Here is an 18,135-nt window from a genome sequence, read left to right as displayed (position 1 = left end):
CTTAAACATATTTATATCAGCGATTTTCAAACATTTTTTAGCACCCTCTCCCAAAAATATGTTTCAACAAAATTTTATTAGGAGCCTTATAGGAGTGCATTACATTTTTATAATATGCTTTTCTGTAATGTTCAATTATTTTATTTTCATATTCACATATTAATTCACATAACATAAATAAACAAACAAATAAAAGTAAATAGATAAAAGAGACTTCTAGAACTGTGGAGAACTGACTCAATAGGCATTTTCTATTTTAAATATTTTGTTTCCTATTTTTTGCTTTTCTATGTAACAAAACAATATCAGCACACATGCAATCTACAGAAAGCCAGTGTAAGCAATGATTAGTTCAATTTTAAAGGGCTACTTTATAAAATAGAGACAGCCATATTAATCAAGACCAAGTTGTTTATAATAATAAACAAAGCTAAAATAATCTGCATACTATCCTTAAAAGTTATACAAGTTTTAAAGCCATAGAAACCATAATTTTATATTTTTTACTGTTTTTATTCAAACAATTAATGAAATTACAAAGTGTCAAAGAAATGCTTTATTGAAAGCCAAAATCTTTTTCATCATTTTTTTCTAAAGTCATAAATTGAAGAGCTGACATCTTGATTTATCACACTGTGCACTTTTAATAGCCAACAAGTTAGCTATTAAATTTTAATCAACCTGCCTATTAAATTTCTTTCAAATGGTTCAGGGATACTTCAGTTTCTTTTAATAGCTAATTCATTCACTGGGAATCTATTAATATGGATTTCAATGACATGTCTTCTCCAGAGTACAGATCGGGTCATTGTTAGTTCAGTATAAAATGAAATATTCTGAATGTAGAGGTGTTGCCTCTATTTCAATATGTAAATTCAAAGCTTTAGAGTTGGGAATCCTAGAAATTACGTATTCTGTTCTCCCTTATTTTGCACTAATTGGCTTTATACATGTCTTCTTCATCAGATACATGGGTTTTTCTACAATAAACATTTAGAAGTAAAATTCCTGGGTCATATGTGGTCCACATTTTCATTTTACAACATATTGCCACAATGCTGTCAAATATGTATGTATCAATTCACACTTCCCATAAGCAGTGTATATTTCTTAAATTCTTGCTAGGACATGGTATTGTCAGGCTGACATTTTGCCAATTTGATAGAGTATGAAGTATCTCATATTACTGTTATACTTTGCATTTTCCTGATTACCAGACAGATGGAATAATTTTTCATATATTTATTGGTTGTAAAGGTTTCTTATTCTGTGAATTGCCTCTTCTTATCTTTTGCCCACATACATATTAGGTTGTTGAATTTTATTTATTGATTATTTATTGATACAATATATGCATTAACATTTTGTTTTTTATATGTATTGTTTACACCTCCTTCCAGTAGCTCACCTGTTTTGAGTACTGTTTAAATTTTGAGATAGGACTCTTATCTGTCTTTTTCTTATAATTTATGATCTTTGTTTTCAAGAACTCCTTTAACCTAAAATCTAAAGTATATTTTCTTCTAAAAGCTTTAAAGTATTATTTTATGTATATACATTTTTTTTTTGGCCCTGAAATTCAACACAACCCGGTTGTGCTGCAGTGGAGAAACTGATACCATTAGATACTCATTATTGTTTTTTATTGAAAAAGAAGCTTCTCAGAGCTCTTATGTTTTCTGACTGCTCTAGACAACAGTGGTAGGCTTAGAAATCATAATTCTTGACGAATCTTTGCTTTACAGTATAGAGAGTGGCTGATTTGCAAGTAGAAATGATGAATCTATACTACTCAGTCATTCATCTCTAAAACTCATTTTTTGTGGTCAAAGTCATGTATTTCTGTGTGCTTTTAACTTGGACATTTTCAATATATTGGCATAGTACTCAAAACAAAGAATACTGAGCCCAAAGATAATGGGTCAAGTATGCTTATCCACAGGTAAAATAGCAGTAAATTCCATTTCTTTCTAGTAAGAATGTAGTCATTCCCACAGCTGTGTTTATTTGTAAATCACACACTGCTTTACATTTTATTTGTAAATTCACACTGCTTGTGAAGTTTTGCTGAATAAAACAAACCTCAGAACAAAGGAAAATATAACTACTTAACAATATAAAATAATTTACCAATTTGAAGAAAATATGACTTTTCATATACTTCTCTGCCCTCTATTGGTATACTTTCTTATATTGTACAAATTTTACAAACTCGTATGCAGAAAGTCTATACCAGCTAAATCTGAATTTTATATTTGGAAATTTATTTGAAAAAAAGTATGTGAGAGAAAAGTAGATATGAATTGAAACAAGATATCTATGAATAAAGAGATTCTTGATTATGTTGTTCAGAGAAGGCTTATTTTGTCAATATAATCATAACCAGCTCTGTTCTGTTTAGACTGAGACTGTTTCAGGAAACATATTGGTTTCTATTTTTCTACATCAAGGACTAACTGTCTTCCTTCAATCTGTATATCCTCTTAAATCTTTCTTAGTTCTCCAGTGATTTTCTGGGGTTATAAATTACTATCTATGAATGTGATGGGTAACTTGTTTTAGTTTTTAAAGCACCCACATTCCTTATAATAATAAACTATGAGGAAAGTCTATTATGAAGATTATAGGAGAGCCTATCACATAAACACTTATTTTTAAATGGCATGCAGTATATAAGGCTGAACTATATAAAGTGTAAGCCTCAGTGTGCAATAAACAGGGGCTATCTTGATAATACACAATTATTGGTATTTAAGTATCTTTTTTTTCTAAGACCTCCTTATGCTAAACATATATCCCATTTCCATATTTTAATTTTTCATGTAAATGAACTAACTTCTATTCACTTTCAAATAGCAGATATAGGTTAATACAATCTATTTCTTAGAAAAAAATAATCTGAACAAGTGATGACTTTTAGTTAACTTTGGTTATTATATACCGCATTTATAGCATCACAATTTTATGCTTATAATACAGTAGGAATATTTTTCCAGATGAGAGGTACAGTCCAGTTTTTTTTGCTTTTAAATTTGAATTATAAGGCATTTCATAGTTTTTAAGAAACTGGAATTAGCACATAAAAGTAATAAGAAGTTTAATTTATAACATTATCACTACCTATTTGAAGTCAACTCAAATAAATTTCCTATCTGTTCTAGGCATTATTATATTGCCCTGACAGAGGACACAGTTTCAAGGAATATCAAATTCAGGAGTATGGAGATTTGGGAAAGTTATATCTTTGGTTCTATTACTAAATGATTATAGGCAGAAGCTATTTACCAAAATTTTTAAACACAGTCTTTGCTCTGACCAAAATATTTATCCTTTTACTGAAATATAAGAAATTAAAAATTAAAGATAAAAGGATTCTACTAATAAAATATCTTGAGATTTTTGGTATTTGAGAACTTCCAGGAGAAAAGATGATTATAAAATTCTTGCAATCTAAGTCCTACAACTGAACAGTTATGTATAGTAATTCAGCATATTTGATATCAAATAGTTTTGTAAAAAAATGTTATTGGTCAATACATCTCCCCATATATTCACAATATTTTAAAGCTTCTCCTTCCCTAAGTAAATAGGATGAATGAATCCACTCTAAAGAATTGCACTTATAACAAAATAAAGTGGAAAGAAATGAATAGTACATCAAGGAAATTAAGAAATAAAGATGTGAATAATTGTTCTTTAAGAATATCTTATTTTCATGAGGTGATAAAAATCATTCTGAAATACATTCTTGGAAACTTAATTCTAGTCTTCAGCAAGTTTCATGTAAAACTGTCATCATAAGAAAATAACGAACATTTTTATTATTGTAAGTAGGGCTGTGTGGTCAGAAAGCCCTCGTTTGGAATTTAGATTGTGTTCTTTATTAGCCATGTGATTTGGACAAATTGCCAGAAAACCCAGGTTCTTCATGGATATAAAGATAATGGATAATAAATAATGAACAGTGTAAAACAGGTAAATGATAGTTACACACACTAAAGGAGAAAACCCAACTTCACCAAGAGTATAAAGAGGCACATTGTGTTCTATCAGAGAAAAGAATACCACTAATTTCTGAAGATAAGTTGTAGTATTCACATTTAGTTCTCAAAAAAGATAGTTTTCTAAAAAAAATTACATTCTCAGCAACTTATACAAAACAGTAATATTTTAAAACCAATTGGAAATGTTCTATAGCACCATATTTAGAAGTTATCAAGGTAACCCACTGTGGCTTGTCTGATTTATAACAAAGAGGTAAGAGATACTGCTAACTATATATAAAGGCAGTAAGATAATAAATCATAAAAATGAGAAATCTACTCTACATAAATAAGCCTTTGTGAAGGGATCTTTGAAAACTATAATAATAATAATAATAATAAAACCATTTTTAATATTGTGTAGTTGACTGTGAGAGGCTGGATGATTTCAAGGATTCCGAACAAAGAGACAAAGTTAAGAACAAAACATAAGAAGGACTCACTGGGCAAGCATTTTAAAAGTTTTTCTTTTTCAGTTCCTGCTAACAATTTATAGAAAGAACATTTGCCCCAGATTGACTAGAGATCAATATTTAATATATTCCATTTTACAATGAAAAGTTCATTCGGAAAGTTACTTGGTCTCCTAGAATTAGGAATCAGGGTATTAGTAGTATTGTTTAATTATCTATTTGATGCAGCAACTCACTTTTTAAAATCTTTACCTATTTTGCTTTTGTATATTAAACTGATTTTCCTGAAACAGAAGATATCCTTATTTTATTGTACATTTTCTGATTATTGAGGACACATACAAAGGAAAGAAATTAACACAGAAATCACTGTTGCCTCATTTACAATCAAGAATATAAAGGTCAAAAAATACTAGATATAAATATAATGGCGAATGTCAAATGAGAAATTTCTCCATGCCATGGGACACTTATTATATTTGTGCTCATATCATTGTAATACTTTCTCAAAACAAAAAATAATTTGTTATATAGCCTAGTCTGATTTGTTAGCTATGCAAGAAGTACTCTTAGGCATATGATTAACTGTTTCTGCAAATTTGACAAATGTCAGATTATATTAGAATCTGGTTAATATTTATAACAAATGATTTTATAATCCTTCAAAACAGCAAGGCTTTGGGGCAATATGACACTTTAGGCATATAAGCCAAATTATATTTACTAACATTAATAAAATGGAGTGAATGAGTTTGCGTGTTCACCCTAGTAGCTTTAATTTATAGAAATCATTAATCGCGGTGAACACCACTTATACCTTTTCACTTGTATTTTTCTTTAAAAACATAAAAACAAGATATGTTTAGTAGCCTGAATATTAATGAGACAGCAGGTGATTTATTGTGAAGTTTCATCCGTGCCAGTGACCAGCCTCCTGGGAAAGACAATACAGGCTCTGAGAAGATATGAGTTTAAAAAGGGAATGAGTCACATCCCTACTCTGCTACATAACTGGTTATTTAGCAGGCCTGTCTAACTAGTGTTCTCTAAACCTCTGAAGGGTAGGAGGGCTTGGAGGAAAGAGAAGGCAGTGCTTGTTTATATCATTATCTAAGGTAGGGAGAAGGAATATTGTACCTTTATTTCCTCATTGCTAAAATATAGTTACAAATCAAAAATGGAAAGTACAACTATGCAGATGTAATTTGCATTTAATTTCTAATTTAAAAGAGATAATTCAGTTTTATGAGTTTATTTCCTTTTGTTAGCATCAAGGGGAGCACCATTTTACGTAAATTATTTCTTTTACTTGACATTCAGGTAACCACTTAATTCCTCCCACCTATTATTATTAGGAAATACAAAGGAAAAGAAACCTTTGGTAGTGAATGATGAATTTTAATAACATTCTTGAGAGCACTGGCAAGGACCAGTTTTCATTTGTTAGAAAATATAAGTGAACTTCTGAATAGAATAATAATAGTACTTATTACGTCCCTGGCATGTTGTAAGCAATTAACACATATTAACTCAGTCCTCTCAGAGTCCCTCTGAAGTGGGTACTGTTTATATCCCTATTACATAGACACTGAGAAGTTAAGCAATTTACCCAAAGTCACTGGGTTAAAACTCCTTACTCAAAACTTCTATGCAAAAAAAACTACAGATTAGACATTCTTCTGTTATATAACACTTAAATATGGCTTAAATAAATATAGCTTTACTGGTCAGATCTCCATGAATAAAAATCTATATTGCATTAACTTGTGTGGGAGGTTGGTAAGATGGAGAATGGGAGGTAGGGGAAATAAAACCCCACAATGCCGGCCAAGTCATTGTTGCAGAAGGAGAAATGCCTTTCTGCTAATTCTGCCACTCAGATGCGGCACATTTTTGCAATCCACAGCTGGGAGGGGGGCCACCTTTTGGTAATCCATATAGCAATACCATATTGGTAGCAGCTACCTAGCAAACCTTGATTTTAAACTGAAATTTCTGATGTCAATTCAACTTATTAAAAAAAAGAAAGTGGGAAATGCAATTATATTATTCATGATGATAAAGCCTAGTAAAGTCTCATTTCAGAAAAATCCCAATTTCCACATAAATCTACAGAAAGAGTGGAAATGCTTAACAATTAATTGAACTACCAGAGAAATTTCTCACCAAATGCTTCATTTTTGGATCAAACTCAAGTTTTATAGGTATTGTTAATCTAAATCGCTCAGAATGCTGTTTGGCTAGCAGAGATTGTGGGTAGGGGATACAGGTGAAAAAGATTACCTTAGCTGCAAATCGTTTCTACTACTATCAGGAACTTAGAGCTTCCAGAAATTTGGATTAGAGTTCTATTGGCCTGGGAGGAGCTTGGGGCTTGAGGACTGTCTTCGAGGTATGTGCAAATTGTATATGTTTAAATGAACAAATGAATAAACCCTCCTGTGGGGTTTGTGAAACTTGGGTTTGGATAAGAGTTAACTTTCCTTGAAACTCTCTGTAATCAACCATCACCTTAGGGCTCTCAAAAAGCTCCTTCTACCTGTGTATACAGCAGCATCGGTGAAGTTAACTTGATGGTAACCCTGGAGTATTGGGTATTGCCCTCAAGAAATTCTGGCTTCGTATGAGTGTGTAGCATTGTAGCAAACAAGTCAGCAGAAGAAAAAATTTTGAAAATGTATAGAGAACACCTGGAAAACATTTTCATAAATATATTCAAAGGGCAATGTAATGAAAGTTTTTAAAGAGATGAGGTGACCAAATAACAAAATCCCAAAGAGAATATATAAGAATGATTACATAAATTGAAAATTATCAACAAATGTTCCAAGGTCTTGCTTGATTACAAGGAGTAAAATCCCAATAGTAATCAAATTTATCACATTGGGAAATCTGGACAGGTAAACTGATACATAGGATGTAACAAGCTGGTTCAAGAACAGAATATTAGAGATGATTTGAAAAACTAAAAACCACTGAGAAAGATTTCTGCACTGCATGGTAGATGCTTTATTCTTAATGAATCCCAAAGATGATACTGATGGATTCTTGTGTGGAAGAATAGGTGATAAGACGTACAGAATTTTAAAATAATTATTCTTCTGATGAATTGAGCAGTGATTATGAATAGGAAAGAAAACCTGAAGTGAAAATAGGACTAATTTTTAGACAACTTCTTGTAGTTTTCAAAGGTCAGAAGTACTCTAAAAGCAAACATAAGAGATTTAATGTATCTGTTAGAAAGAAAGGAAAATGGAGTTGGAATTAAAAAAAAAAATTGCAGCTGTAAGAAACTAAGAATGAATGGGAAGTTAGAATACTGTACAGGAAGATATAAAAATGCAGTGCCTAACATTTTATTTTAATAATAGGGAATATAATTTTTTGAATAAATAGATGTGAATAATTATGTTGCTGAGGTGACTGAACTGTTTATCTGGAAAGGTGAATCTTGGATGCCACCTACCTAAATATGATACACACGCCTGAATGCAGGGAGGATAGGACCCTGGGAAATAAGACAAGATTAAAGAAGGAAGTTAAAGACTAGCTTCAGAGATATAATATGAAGAAATAAAATTTTAAAATACTGCACTCATCTAAGATAAAAAATAATGAGATGAGAATAAAATGAGGAGTTTCTGACTAGGGGAACTAGGAAATTAATATAGGAGATCAGGAAGATTACTATGATGTCTACCACCATTAAAGTCACTGAGTGAAAGGAAGAATATATATGCTGAAGGAAAAGATCACTGCATGAACATACAAGTCATAAATTCAATTTAACCCCCTCCCCAAAGCCATCATCAAAGTAACTTATTGGATGTCACAAGAAATTTTATACCCTTTCTTCAATAACTTTAAGAAATATCTTTTAGAGCTAAAGATTTTAAAAACAGACTTAAACATATAATCAGACAATATAAAATATTATTTTCTATAAATATATTTCAAATTGACCTAGTCATCCTCATAGCACATATTCCAAGTTGAACTTTCTGAGAAGGAACTAAAAAGGGCACAGCAATGTTACATAATGTGATTGACCTTAAAAATCAAGGTCATAAAAATTATTCATTTAAAATAATTTTTAATAAAGCTGCATACCTTATTATCTTTACATAAATTTAGATCATAATGCTAAACCAAATAGTTATTTTACATATTTTATCTGTCTTCACAGTAGGCAAATAAACAGTGCATCATTAAAATTAAATCTCATCTTTTGTTTAAATGACACTTATCCTATGGCTGCTGTGACCGTTAGATGCAAGATACTTCTAATAATAAATCTTATTAATAAGAATAGTTTTCTTAAAGGAACATACTGTAAATTTTCTATGTATTATTTCTATGTATTATTTAAAGTAAAAAGAAAAATCTGTCACTATGAAAGCAAATTTGTTCCTAAACTTTGGAGGCATGTGTAAGTAATCTGTTCTCTGTGGTTCAGGAAGTATGTCAGAAAGTTAAAAGTATTCATATTTAAATTTTCACAAACTAACCAGTAAAACTAAACTTAAAATGAGAAGAATACTTAAGAGATATTATGTAAAATAAACTAAAAGTGAAACAAAATAAAAGAAGGTAATTGTTTTATTTTAATGTATTTTCTTCAGATTTGGAGGAATATTTGCACTCACTATTTTAACTTAAGCAAAAGTGATGTAGAAAATTTAATATCATTACTAGCTTATAGTTAACTATATCACTACCACAAATAAAAGTATGTAAATCAATCAAAATTAAATATAATATGGATGAATCCCTATATCAAATTCAACTTAGACACTACTTGTTGTAACTTCTTTTATATAAATAAGATGCAACTTACTTGAGTAAAAGTAATTAACAGCACCAGCATCTGAATCTTTCTTAATCGTAAACCATAATTATTAAATTGTTTCTAAGTAGCATTTAATATAACAGAAAGCTCTCAGAAACAGGTTTAGAACAAACAAATAATTCTAGCTTAGAGGCTAAAAAAAATAACAATGTCAATCATAAAAATAACCACTGAATATATGCATTAAAAAATGTCTCTTTTAGGACAGTGCAATTAGAATGTGCTCATAGAAGCACCACCCCCCAGATAAAAGTGTATTCTAAAGATTTCCCTGTACAGAGTGTAGTGTACTCTAGCTCTCCACAAACATTATATCTACTCATTTTTACTGCAGTCAATTTAATTTTAATCACACACACACACACACACACACAGTGGGGAGGGGGAGAAGAGGGAGAAAGAGAGAGACAGAGGCAATAAAAAGATCAACCACAAACAAAATAGTAGATTAAGGGAACTTCATTTTCAAAACCAAAATGATACCCCAGAAGCATTTTAACCAGAAGCACATACACACCAAAAAAATCATTTTATATATATATAAGATTTATATATAGTGGGTTTTTTCTTCTGTATCTTTAAATATCCAATATTATCTGGACACATCTTTTTGATATTAAGATTAGGTGGGATTTTTCCCCAAATACACAGGTTGCCTTAAGTATGTATTAGAGAGTATAATTTTACTTCCACAAAGACTATGAAATTGCTCTATACGTGGGGTAATGTGGAACTCTATGATGTTTAGCAGACTATATAGCTACATAATTGCCCATTTTCACTGCTTCCAATGAGGCCTGACAGCTCACCAGTTTATAACAGTGGCAGATGACTAGAGAAAGAAGTTTCTCACTTTTTAACTTACTTTCAGAAAAGATCTCCTGAAAATTCTGGATTGAAAAAACAAAAAGGCTTATGAATAATGGAACACACTACTATACTCAACCAGGTTTTATATCCTTGCAATATTCCTATCACATGGAACAAGGTCCAGAAGTTGCAAATACAGCAATGCATTTAAGAACTTCTTAAAGTAATCACAAAAAAGAGTGAATATGAAAACTTATTTCTAATTACCTCTGTTGAGTGATGCTGAACTGTTTATATCTCCAGTAATGAAGGAAGACTCTGACTGCTTTCGGACCGTGTCATTCCACATCCTACGAATTCGGCTCTGGAGGAGGGAAAGGAAAAAAAGGAAATGCGCTCACCACACTGTGAATTTTCACACATATGTTCTTTTTTGTTTCTATTACAGTATGAGGCTTATATTTCTGGCATCTGGCAAATATACAACTTCTACATGCTTGTAGTACAGTAGCATAAGAACATCAGGAACTAAATTAATGATAATAATTGGTTCTCATTAAGTGTGTTCTTAAATGACTATGCCAGAAATAATTATAGCTATTTAAAAGGAATAAATGTAACATACTATACCAATTTAAACATGAAGATACATAGAAATGTACTCTAGATAGAATTTAATAATTTAAATTTCTAAGGTAAAACAAATTATTTTCATTGTAACTTTTATGGGAATGGGATATTTAAATATGCATTAATTTGTAAGTTTTATTAACAAAAGATTTACTTATGAATTCAGAATCTTGCAAGAAGAAACAGTTTGGTAAGAAAAGAACAGAGTATATTAAAATGTTACTAAACTTAACATTTTCCATAAATTTTGTAAGACCAATGTAATTTTACAGGTTACATACTATCTCAACTTCTTCTTTCTTTTGAAGGAGATAAAGGAAGTCGATTCATCTTCATTCATTTCTAGACAGTAGGAAGTTTTACAGAGAACTGAAAATTCTTACATCATTATATATATTCTCAAATTCAATTTTCCAAGTGTCTGATAATTCAAGAAAGCAGTGTAATATTTTTCCATTGAGGGGGGACTTTTTTCTGGTTTACTGCTTTGCTATTTTATTTGAGTTAGGGATCAAAAAGTATTAACAATCTTGTGAGCAGGAAACAAAATATTTTCAGAAGCTTTTCTTTCCAAGGATGAAAAACTTCTTAGAACTATTACTAGTACTAATGGTGAAATCAAGCTCACAAATGGGTTATGTTCCAAATATATTTGAATTCCTTGAATAACAGGAGTACCTAATCTTAAAATACTAGACAGTTGGTTTTATGAATATTGGGATATGTTTATCTTTTAGAAATGTCTATATTGTTATATAGGTCAGCAAATACATAAATACACATACACATACAGCAAAACTAATAAAAGTACAATAAGAAAACCGGTGCAGTAAAACCTGCACTTGAAAAATGTTTCTATTGAAAAATACTTCAAAACTTCAAGCTGAAATACTGAAAACAAATCTCTCACATTTGTTTTATTAGTTAACTAATTAAAAATATTAACTACCCTTTACTGCATGCCAAATACTAATCTAGGAAATACAAAGGGGAAAGGCAAACACAAACATCTTTGCCTTCATGGAGTTGCTAGACTAGTAAGTGACAGACTAATTAAATATAAATTAACAAAAATTAATGCAAAAGTACAATGTACCCACAAATCTCCATAGAAGCATTACTTATAGCTGAAAACTGTGACCAACCCAACTGATTATCAATGGTAGAATGAGTGAATAAATTATAGAACAATATACAGCGATGAAAATAAAAGAGCAACATAGCCTCCTGAAGCAACATACATGTCCAAAGAAAGGAGGAAAACATAAAAGAATACGTATTGGATGATTTCATGTGGATAAGTATCAAACACATGCAAAACAAAAAGTACTGTTAAAAGTTAAGATAGTGACTATGTTTTGAGGTGAATGATTGAGAAGCGTTCAAATGGTTTCTGAGGCACTCTCAATATTCTAATATTTGGTCTGGGGAAGGGTAATAAATCACCGTGCCATATGCTTATATTTTGCATGCTTTTTTAATGTTTTTTATACTGCTTAATTGAAATAATTTTTAAGTGCACATAACAAGAGAACATGTTTAGGAAATCTGAGAACATTGCACTGAAGAAGTGACATCTCAGCTGAGAGTTGATGGAATTATGATCATTGTTAGGTGACATTTATTTGAGCTGCCCCATTATCTTCTATTATTATTTTCATTAGTCTCCTCTACCTGGGCTAGCCACACCTGTTTCCCTGCCATTCCTTAACACACCAAGCACAATTCTGCCTTAGGTTTTTTTTTTTTTTTTGCCGTACGCAGGCCTCTCACTGTTGTGGCCTCTCCCGTTGCGGAGCACAGGCTCCTGACGCGCAGGCTCAGCGGCCATGGCTCACGGGCCCAGCCGCTTCGCGGCATGTGGGATCTTCCCGTACCGGGGCACGAACCCGTGTCCCCTGCATCGGCAGGCGGACTCTCAACCACTGCGCCACCAGGGAAGCCCCTGCCTTAGGTTTTGTATGATTATTTCTTCTGTCTGGAGTGCTCCTTCCCCAGATACTGGTATGGATATATCTTTCACCTCTTCAACTTTCGCTCCTGAAAGAGACCTAACTTGATCACCCCATTTAGAACTGTATTGCACCCACCCACCTCTGCAATTTCTGCCCCCATAGCATTACCATCTTCTACAATATTATTATAATATAGTTTTCTTATATTTAATGTCCAATAATTAATGTCCAATGTCTGCATTAGGTTTGAGGCTCTAGAAAAACAGAAATTTTGGGAATTCCCTGGCGGTCGAGTGGTTAGGACTCCATGCTTTCACTGCCGAGGGTCCAGGTTCAATCCCTGGTCGGGGAACTAAGATCCCGCAAGCAGCACAGCGTGGCCCAAAGATAAAAAGAAAAACAAAAATTTTGCCTTTTTTTGTTCAGTGATGTATCACACACCTGAAATAATGCCTAGTACACAATGATTATTATATGTGTATATACATAAAATATGTATTATAAATATAATATTTAAATATTTCAATTCTTTCTATGTTCTAGGTTTTATGCTATGTATTTTTCATGTATTCACTCTCTTATTCATTACAAAATTGAGGTTTAGAGGTTCACATGTCCAATATCACAGACCAAATAAATGGCATAACCAGTATCTGAATTCTGATCTAGGAGATTAACAACTCACTACATTATATCAAATAATTTCTGAAAAGGAAATGGAGAAAAGGGTAAAGTATTGCAGGCAGAAGAAAAGTATACAGTATGTGGCACAGAGCCAACACTTAAATGTTCATGGAACGAACCAGGACAAGCCTTAGAATATGGCAGTGAATAAAGCAAGTCACAGAAGACTACATACAATAAGGTACCATTTTAAAGAAAGATTTTAAAAAGGTGAAGTAAACAACATCTTTTCTGGAGGTGAAGAAATTATTAGAAAAGTCAAGGAAATGAAGAACAGAAGTTAGTAGCTGTCTCTGGTAGGGAGGCATAGGGATTGGTTAGGGAGAGGTTTCAACAAGGGAAAAACATATGGAAAATATTGTTTCCTAAGTTGGTTGGTGAGTTCACGGGTATTGATTTTATTATACTATGCTTCACAATTTAATATATGCCACATATATTTTTTTATGTTTCAAATATTATGTAACAAAAGTAAATACATTTACAAAGTCAGTAAAACAAATGAAAGATAAATGACAGAACAATTAATGGAAGGTCAAAGTGGAAAGGACAATACTTCAGCTCATAGTTTTTAAAAATACACACACATACCAATCCTGTACACATCTCTGTGAATATATGTTTGTGTGTGATTATGGATATTACCACCTTTTTATAAGTGATTAGCACCAGGGGATCAACAGGTGGAGAGGATTTTTAATTTTTAGTCTTGCCAGTCACACTCTTTCATTACCTACATAGTAGCCACATGATCTTTATTACATGTGGATGATTTCCTGTCACTGCCTTTTCTAAATGATCCCATTACCTTTCTAAAGTAATCAAAATAAAATGTGAACTCCCATACTCTTAAAATACCTAAGGATCTGTCTCCAGCCTTCTTTGACTTCATCTCCTACTCACTCTCTCACCACTTTAGCCAATGACATTCTTCTTATTCCCAAAGTTGCAAGGTCTCACCCACCTAAAGGGTTTTGTATTTGATGTTCTCTCACCTGGAATTCTCTTTCCCTGAACTCCCTTCCTGTCTTTCCCCAAATAGTCTTTGCCTAGCACTAATCTAAGTAACTACCTGGACTTTCTGTATCACATAACCATATTTGGTTATCCACCAGCTCTCATAATCTGATATTCCCTGTTGGTTTATTTGTTAATAAATTTTCTGCCTTTCACAATTAGAATGAAAGCTCCAGATCATGGGGAAAGTTATTTGTCTTTCAACCATTTTATCACCAGAGCTTACAAGACTGCTTGGCATTTAAAGAGAAACTCAATGTTTCTCAACAAAAAATATAACAATTGTGATTTTAGAAGTTCTCTGATGTGGAAAAAGGCATCTATACTCCCAAAAGTTTACCTTAATATCAGTGACTGTTTTAGACTTTGCTCATGGAAGTTCAGAGTTAATATGAAATATTTATTATTTTTACCTAAACAGACTAGGTTTAAGTGACTATCATTTTATGTAGGGTTGGATTGTTGTAGTTAATCAGAATTAGTATTATATTAAGCATAATAAAAAACCTAATGTTGGGTTTTTGTTCCCACTATTAGAATTGTGATGTTATAACTGTAAAAGTGAAAAAAATGACACAGCTTTAAAATATATACCTGAAATTATAGTCTGCAATAATGACACTAGTAAGTGGTACCTGCTCCAGTTTATTGAGCATGTACAGTATGTTGTGTTTGGTATACATTAGCTTGATCTTCCTAACAACATAAGAAATCAGAAACCACTTTACTTACGAAAAAACTGAGGGTCAGTGAGATTTAATAACTTGTTTTATGTCACAGCTGGTAGGTACATGGCAAGGCTAGAATTCAAACCAAGGTCTCCCCACCCACCAAGTTTATGGTTATTCTATTAAGCTGCACTGCCCTATCATGTAGCTTAGAAGTAATGCTAAACACTGCACAACTCTGTTTTAACATAATAAATGAAGCTCCAAAGTATTGTTTCATTAAGGGCATATGTCAATAAAATAACTACGGGATAATGGTTGATGCGTTCGGTTTTATGAGAAGTATGCACAAACAAGTCAAGTTAAATGACATATAGAATCTCGGCAATTTAAAAGCTGTGGAAAAGATTGTTACAAAAAAGAGAGTTAAGCATTATCAGGTTGAAAATAAAGTAATGGATTACAAGGAGGTCACGCTGGAAGCATCATCCAGGTATGCCCCAACTCTTATGTGAAACTTCAGATTTCTAACTGACAAATTTAGTAGTCCTAGACTAAGAAATCTCAGTCCACCTAACTTGGAACATTTGCTTCCCCTAATTTACAACTTTGCAACCTCAGTAAGGCATAGAAATAATAAAATAAATTCAAATTATTAATAGCTGTATATTATATGCAGGAATAAGTTTCATGATCATTATGATAATTAGTGCTTGTTAAGTGTTGAGATAGTCTGATAGGTTTGACAGTTACAGGTTAGTTTTAAAATTTTTAGTTGGAAGTATTAGATTGATATTAGATATGTAGTTTTATTTGTAAGATAAAAGAGAACTCCTTTAGTGTGAGAAAGTGTTTATTTCTGACAATATTGTTCATTATCTTTGGTTTATAGAGTTTTTCAAGTGCTAGTTAGGTGTGTACGACAGTCCAGTCTGACAGTGAATGTGTTTGAGAGAATCAGATATATTAGATTTGTTAAATATCATTAAATGATATTTAAAGGTTACGAGGATATTTAATTTTCTAAGCCTATGAATGGAATTGTTTAGGTGAATTTAATGGATTAAATTTACAAGCTGATTGGAAATTAGTCAAAGAACAAATGTTCTTTTTTATATTATATATAAAATTACCAAGTTAAAAAAATAGATTTATAGGTTGAGCTGAGTTAAAAAAATGTTATTGATTTATAACTTTATTTAGGAATTAAAATTCAAGTCTTCTTCAGAAAATTGCTATTAACAACACTGAAAAAAATGATTGTTTTTCCCACTGAACCATACAATCTTAAAAATATTAGTATGCTAGTTGGAACCCAAACTCATTCATGTATGACCCACATATGTCTTTTATTTGACTGGCTCATTTTAGTCATCCTAGAGTTGCTGAACTTTCTACATAATAATCTTTGGACTGACATTGTGGCCTAGGAAAAATGGCAGACAGGTTACCTAAAAGTTTAAAATTTCCTTGATGAGGGATAATGCAGCTACTATATTTAATGCTGGACTGATGGGAGTAGCACTTAGATCAGTTAAGTCAATGATGCTATTATGGTAGTCTTCACTATCTGAATTGCCCTTTGATTTACCAGCATACAATATGGTATGAGTTAGAACTGTTTTTATTAAACATACCATCTAATAAGTAAATACAGTATATGATAAAGAATTATTACACTAGTTAAGTGAAGTAATTAACTCAAGAATCATATATCTATGTAAAATATTACTTTCTTAGAATTTTGGGTGAAATGCAAAATTCCTTTCCTTACCTTCTATATTCATTCAACTGGGAATAATCTGAAATCATGAATTATAATGCAAACTTAGACCCTAAACTTCACTTTTTTTGCAATTTGGTTTCTTAAATTTCTGTCATAACCATTTTCATTTGAGACACACTAAAACAAAACAACAAATTTGATATGTTAAATACTTGGGATAGAAAATAGATCTCATCAAGAAAGGATAGCAACCCATAACAGAAGATAGGTAAGAGCTATTTCATTTTAGTTAACAAATATTGTTTACCTGTGAGCCTGTGGAGTACCGCCCAGGAGTTCGAGAACCAGATGTTTTCCCTGAGCCAATGGAGCTCTCTGTACTTTTGCCACTACAACAATGTGTTCGCAGACATTTCCCATACTCTTTTCGTACCTAGCCAAAAATATTAACTTCTGTTAGCAAGTAATTCATTTCAGCTAGGAAATATAAAATGCATGTGTTTTATTTTAGATAATTAATATAAAATTTTTTTGCCCTACAGATATAAAAAAGTCTGTTCAGTATATATTTTATACATTTTTCACAATATAAAATAATATTCATACTGTCAAGATTGAAATTTTGCATAACTGGAGCCTTTTAAAACACGCAAACACACATATATCCAATCACACTATAATGATACAGTCTCAGTTGGAAAAACAAAAACTTAAGACTCTTCAAGACACTATTTTTAGCTTCATAGATTTGATATGAAGTAGCCTATCTAACTCTTTCTCCATTCCCTCTTCTCTCTAACTTCCTCACTAGAACAGTTGTACTGTTCTTTTTTTTTTTTTTTTTTGCGGTACGTGGGCCTCTGACTGTTGTGGCCTCTCCCGTTGCGGAGCACAGGCTCCTGACGCGCAGGCTCAGCGGCCATGGCTGACAGGCCCAGCCGCTCCGCGGCATGTGGGATCCTCCCGGACCGGGGCACAAACCCGTGTTCCCTAGCATCGGCAGGCAGACTCTCACCCACTGCGCCACCAGGGAAGCCCAGTTGAACTGTTCTTTAGGCAGAAGTGTTGTGAGGAAGTTAGAGAGAAGAGGGAATGGAGAAAGAAGGAGAGGGAGAAAGAGAGGAATATTTAAAGAGAATATTTAAAGACAGAACAGAAAAAAAAGGAATGTGTTGGGCTAAGCACTTTTTAAAATTTTATATTTCTCTGGTTTATTTCTCTTAAAAGAGGTCAAATCTGCAACTTGAGACTATAAAATATTCTCAAAATATTTTAAATTCATTCCTTCAAAATAGTTCTATTCAATAATTACAGAGAAATATGATTGCCTTTCTATATAG

At 32.1% G+C, this 18,135-nt stretch overlaps 1 protein-coding gene across 22 annotated transcripts in view; it reads right to left on the bottom strand.

Moving 5' to 3' along the window:
- Positions 1-18,135, bottom strand: part of ADGRL3 (adhesion G protein-coupled receptor L3) — an 859,466-nt gene that overhangs the window by 16,229 nt on the left and 825,102 nt on the right. For all 22 annotated transcript variants that reach the window (XM_060299415.1, XM_060299418.1, XM_060299419.1 and 19 more), the window contains 2 exons: positions 17,103-17,228; positions 10,383-10,479 (listed from right to left, as the gene is read on the bottom strand). In XM_060299415.1, coding sequence (XP_060155398.1) covers positions 10,383-10,479; positions 17,103-17,228 — 223 coding nt within the window. The remainder of the gene's footprint in view (positions 1-10,382; positions 10,480-17,102; positions 17,229-18,135) is intronic.

This window comes from Globicephala melas, chromosome 5 (assembly GCF_963455315.2).
Source record: "Globicephala melas chromosome 5, mGloMel1.2, whole genome shotgun sequence".
Lineage (NCBI taxonomy): Eukaryota > Metazoa > Chordata > Mammalia > Artiodactyla > Delphinidae > Globicephala > Globicephala melas.
This window is presented reverse-complemented; position numbering and strand designations above follow the sequence as displayed.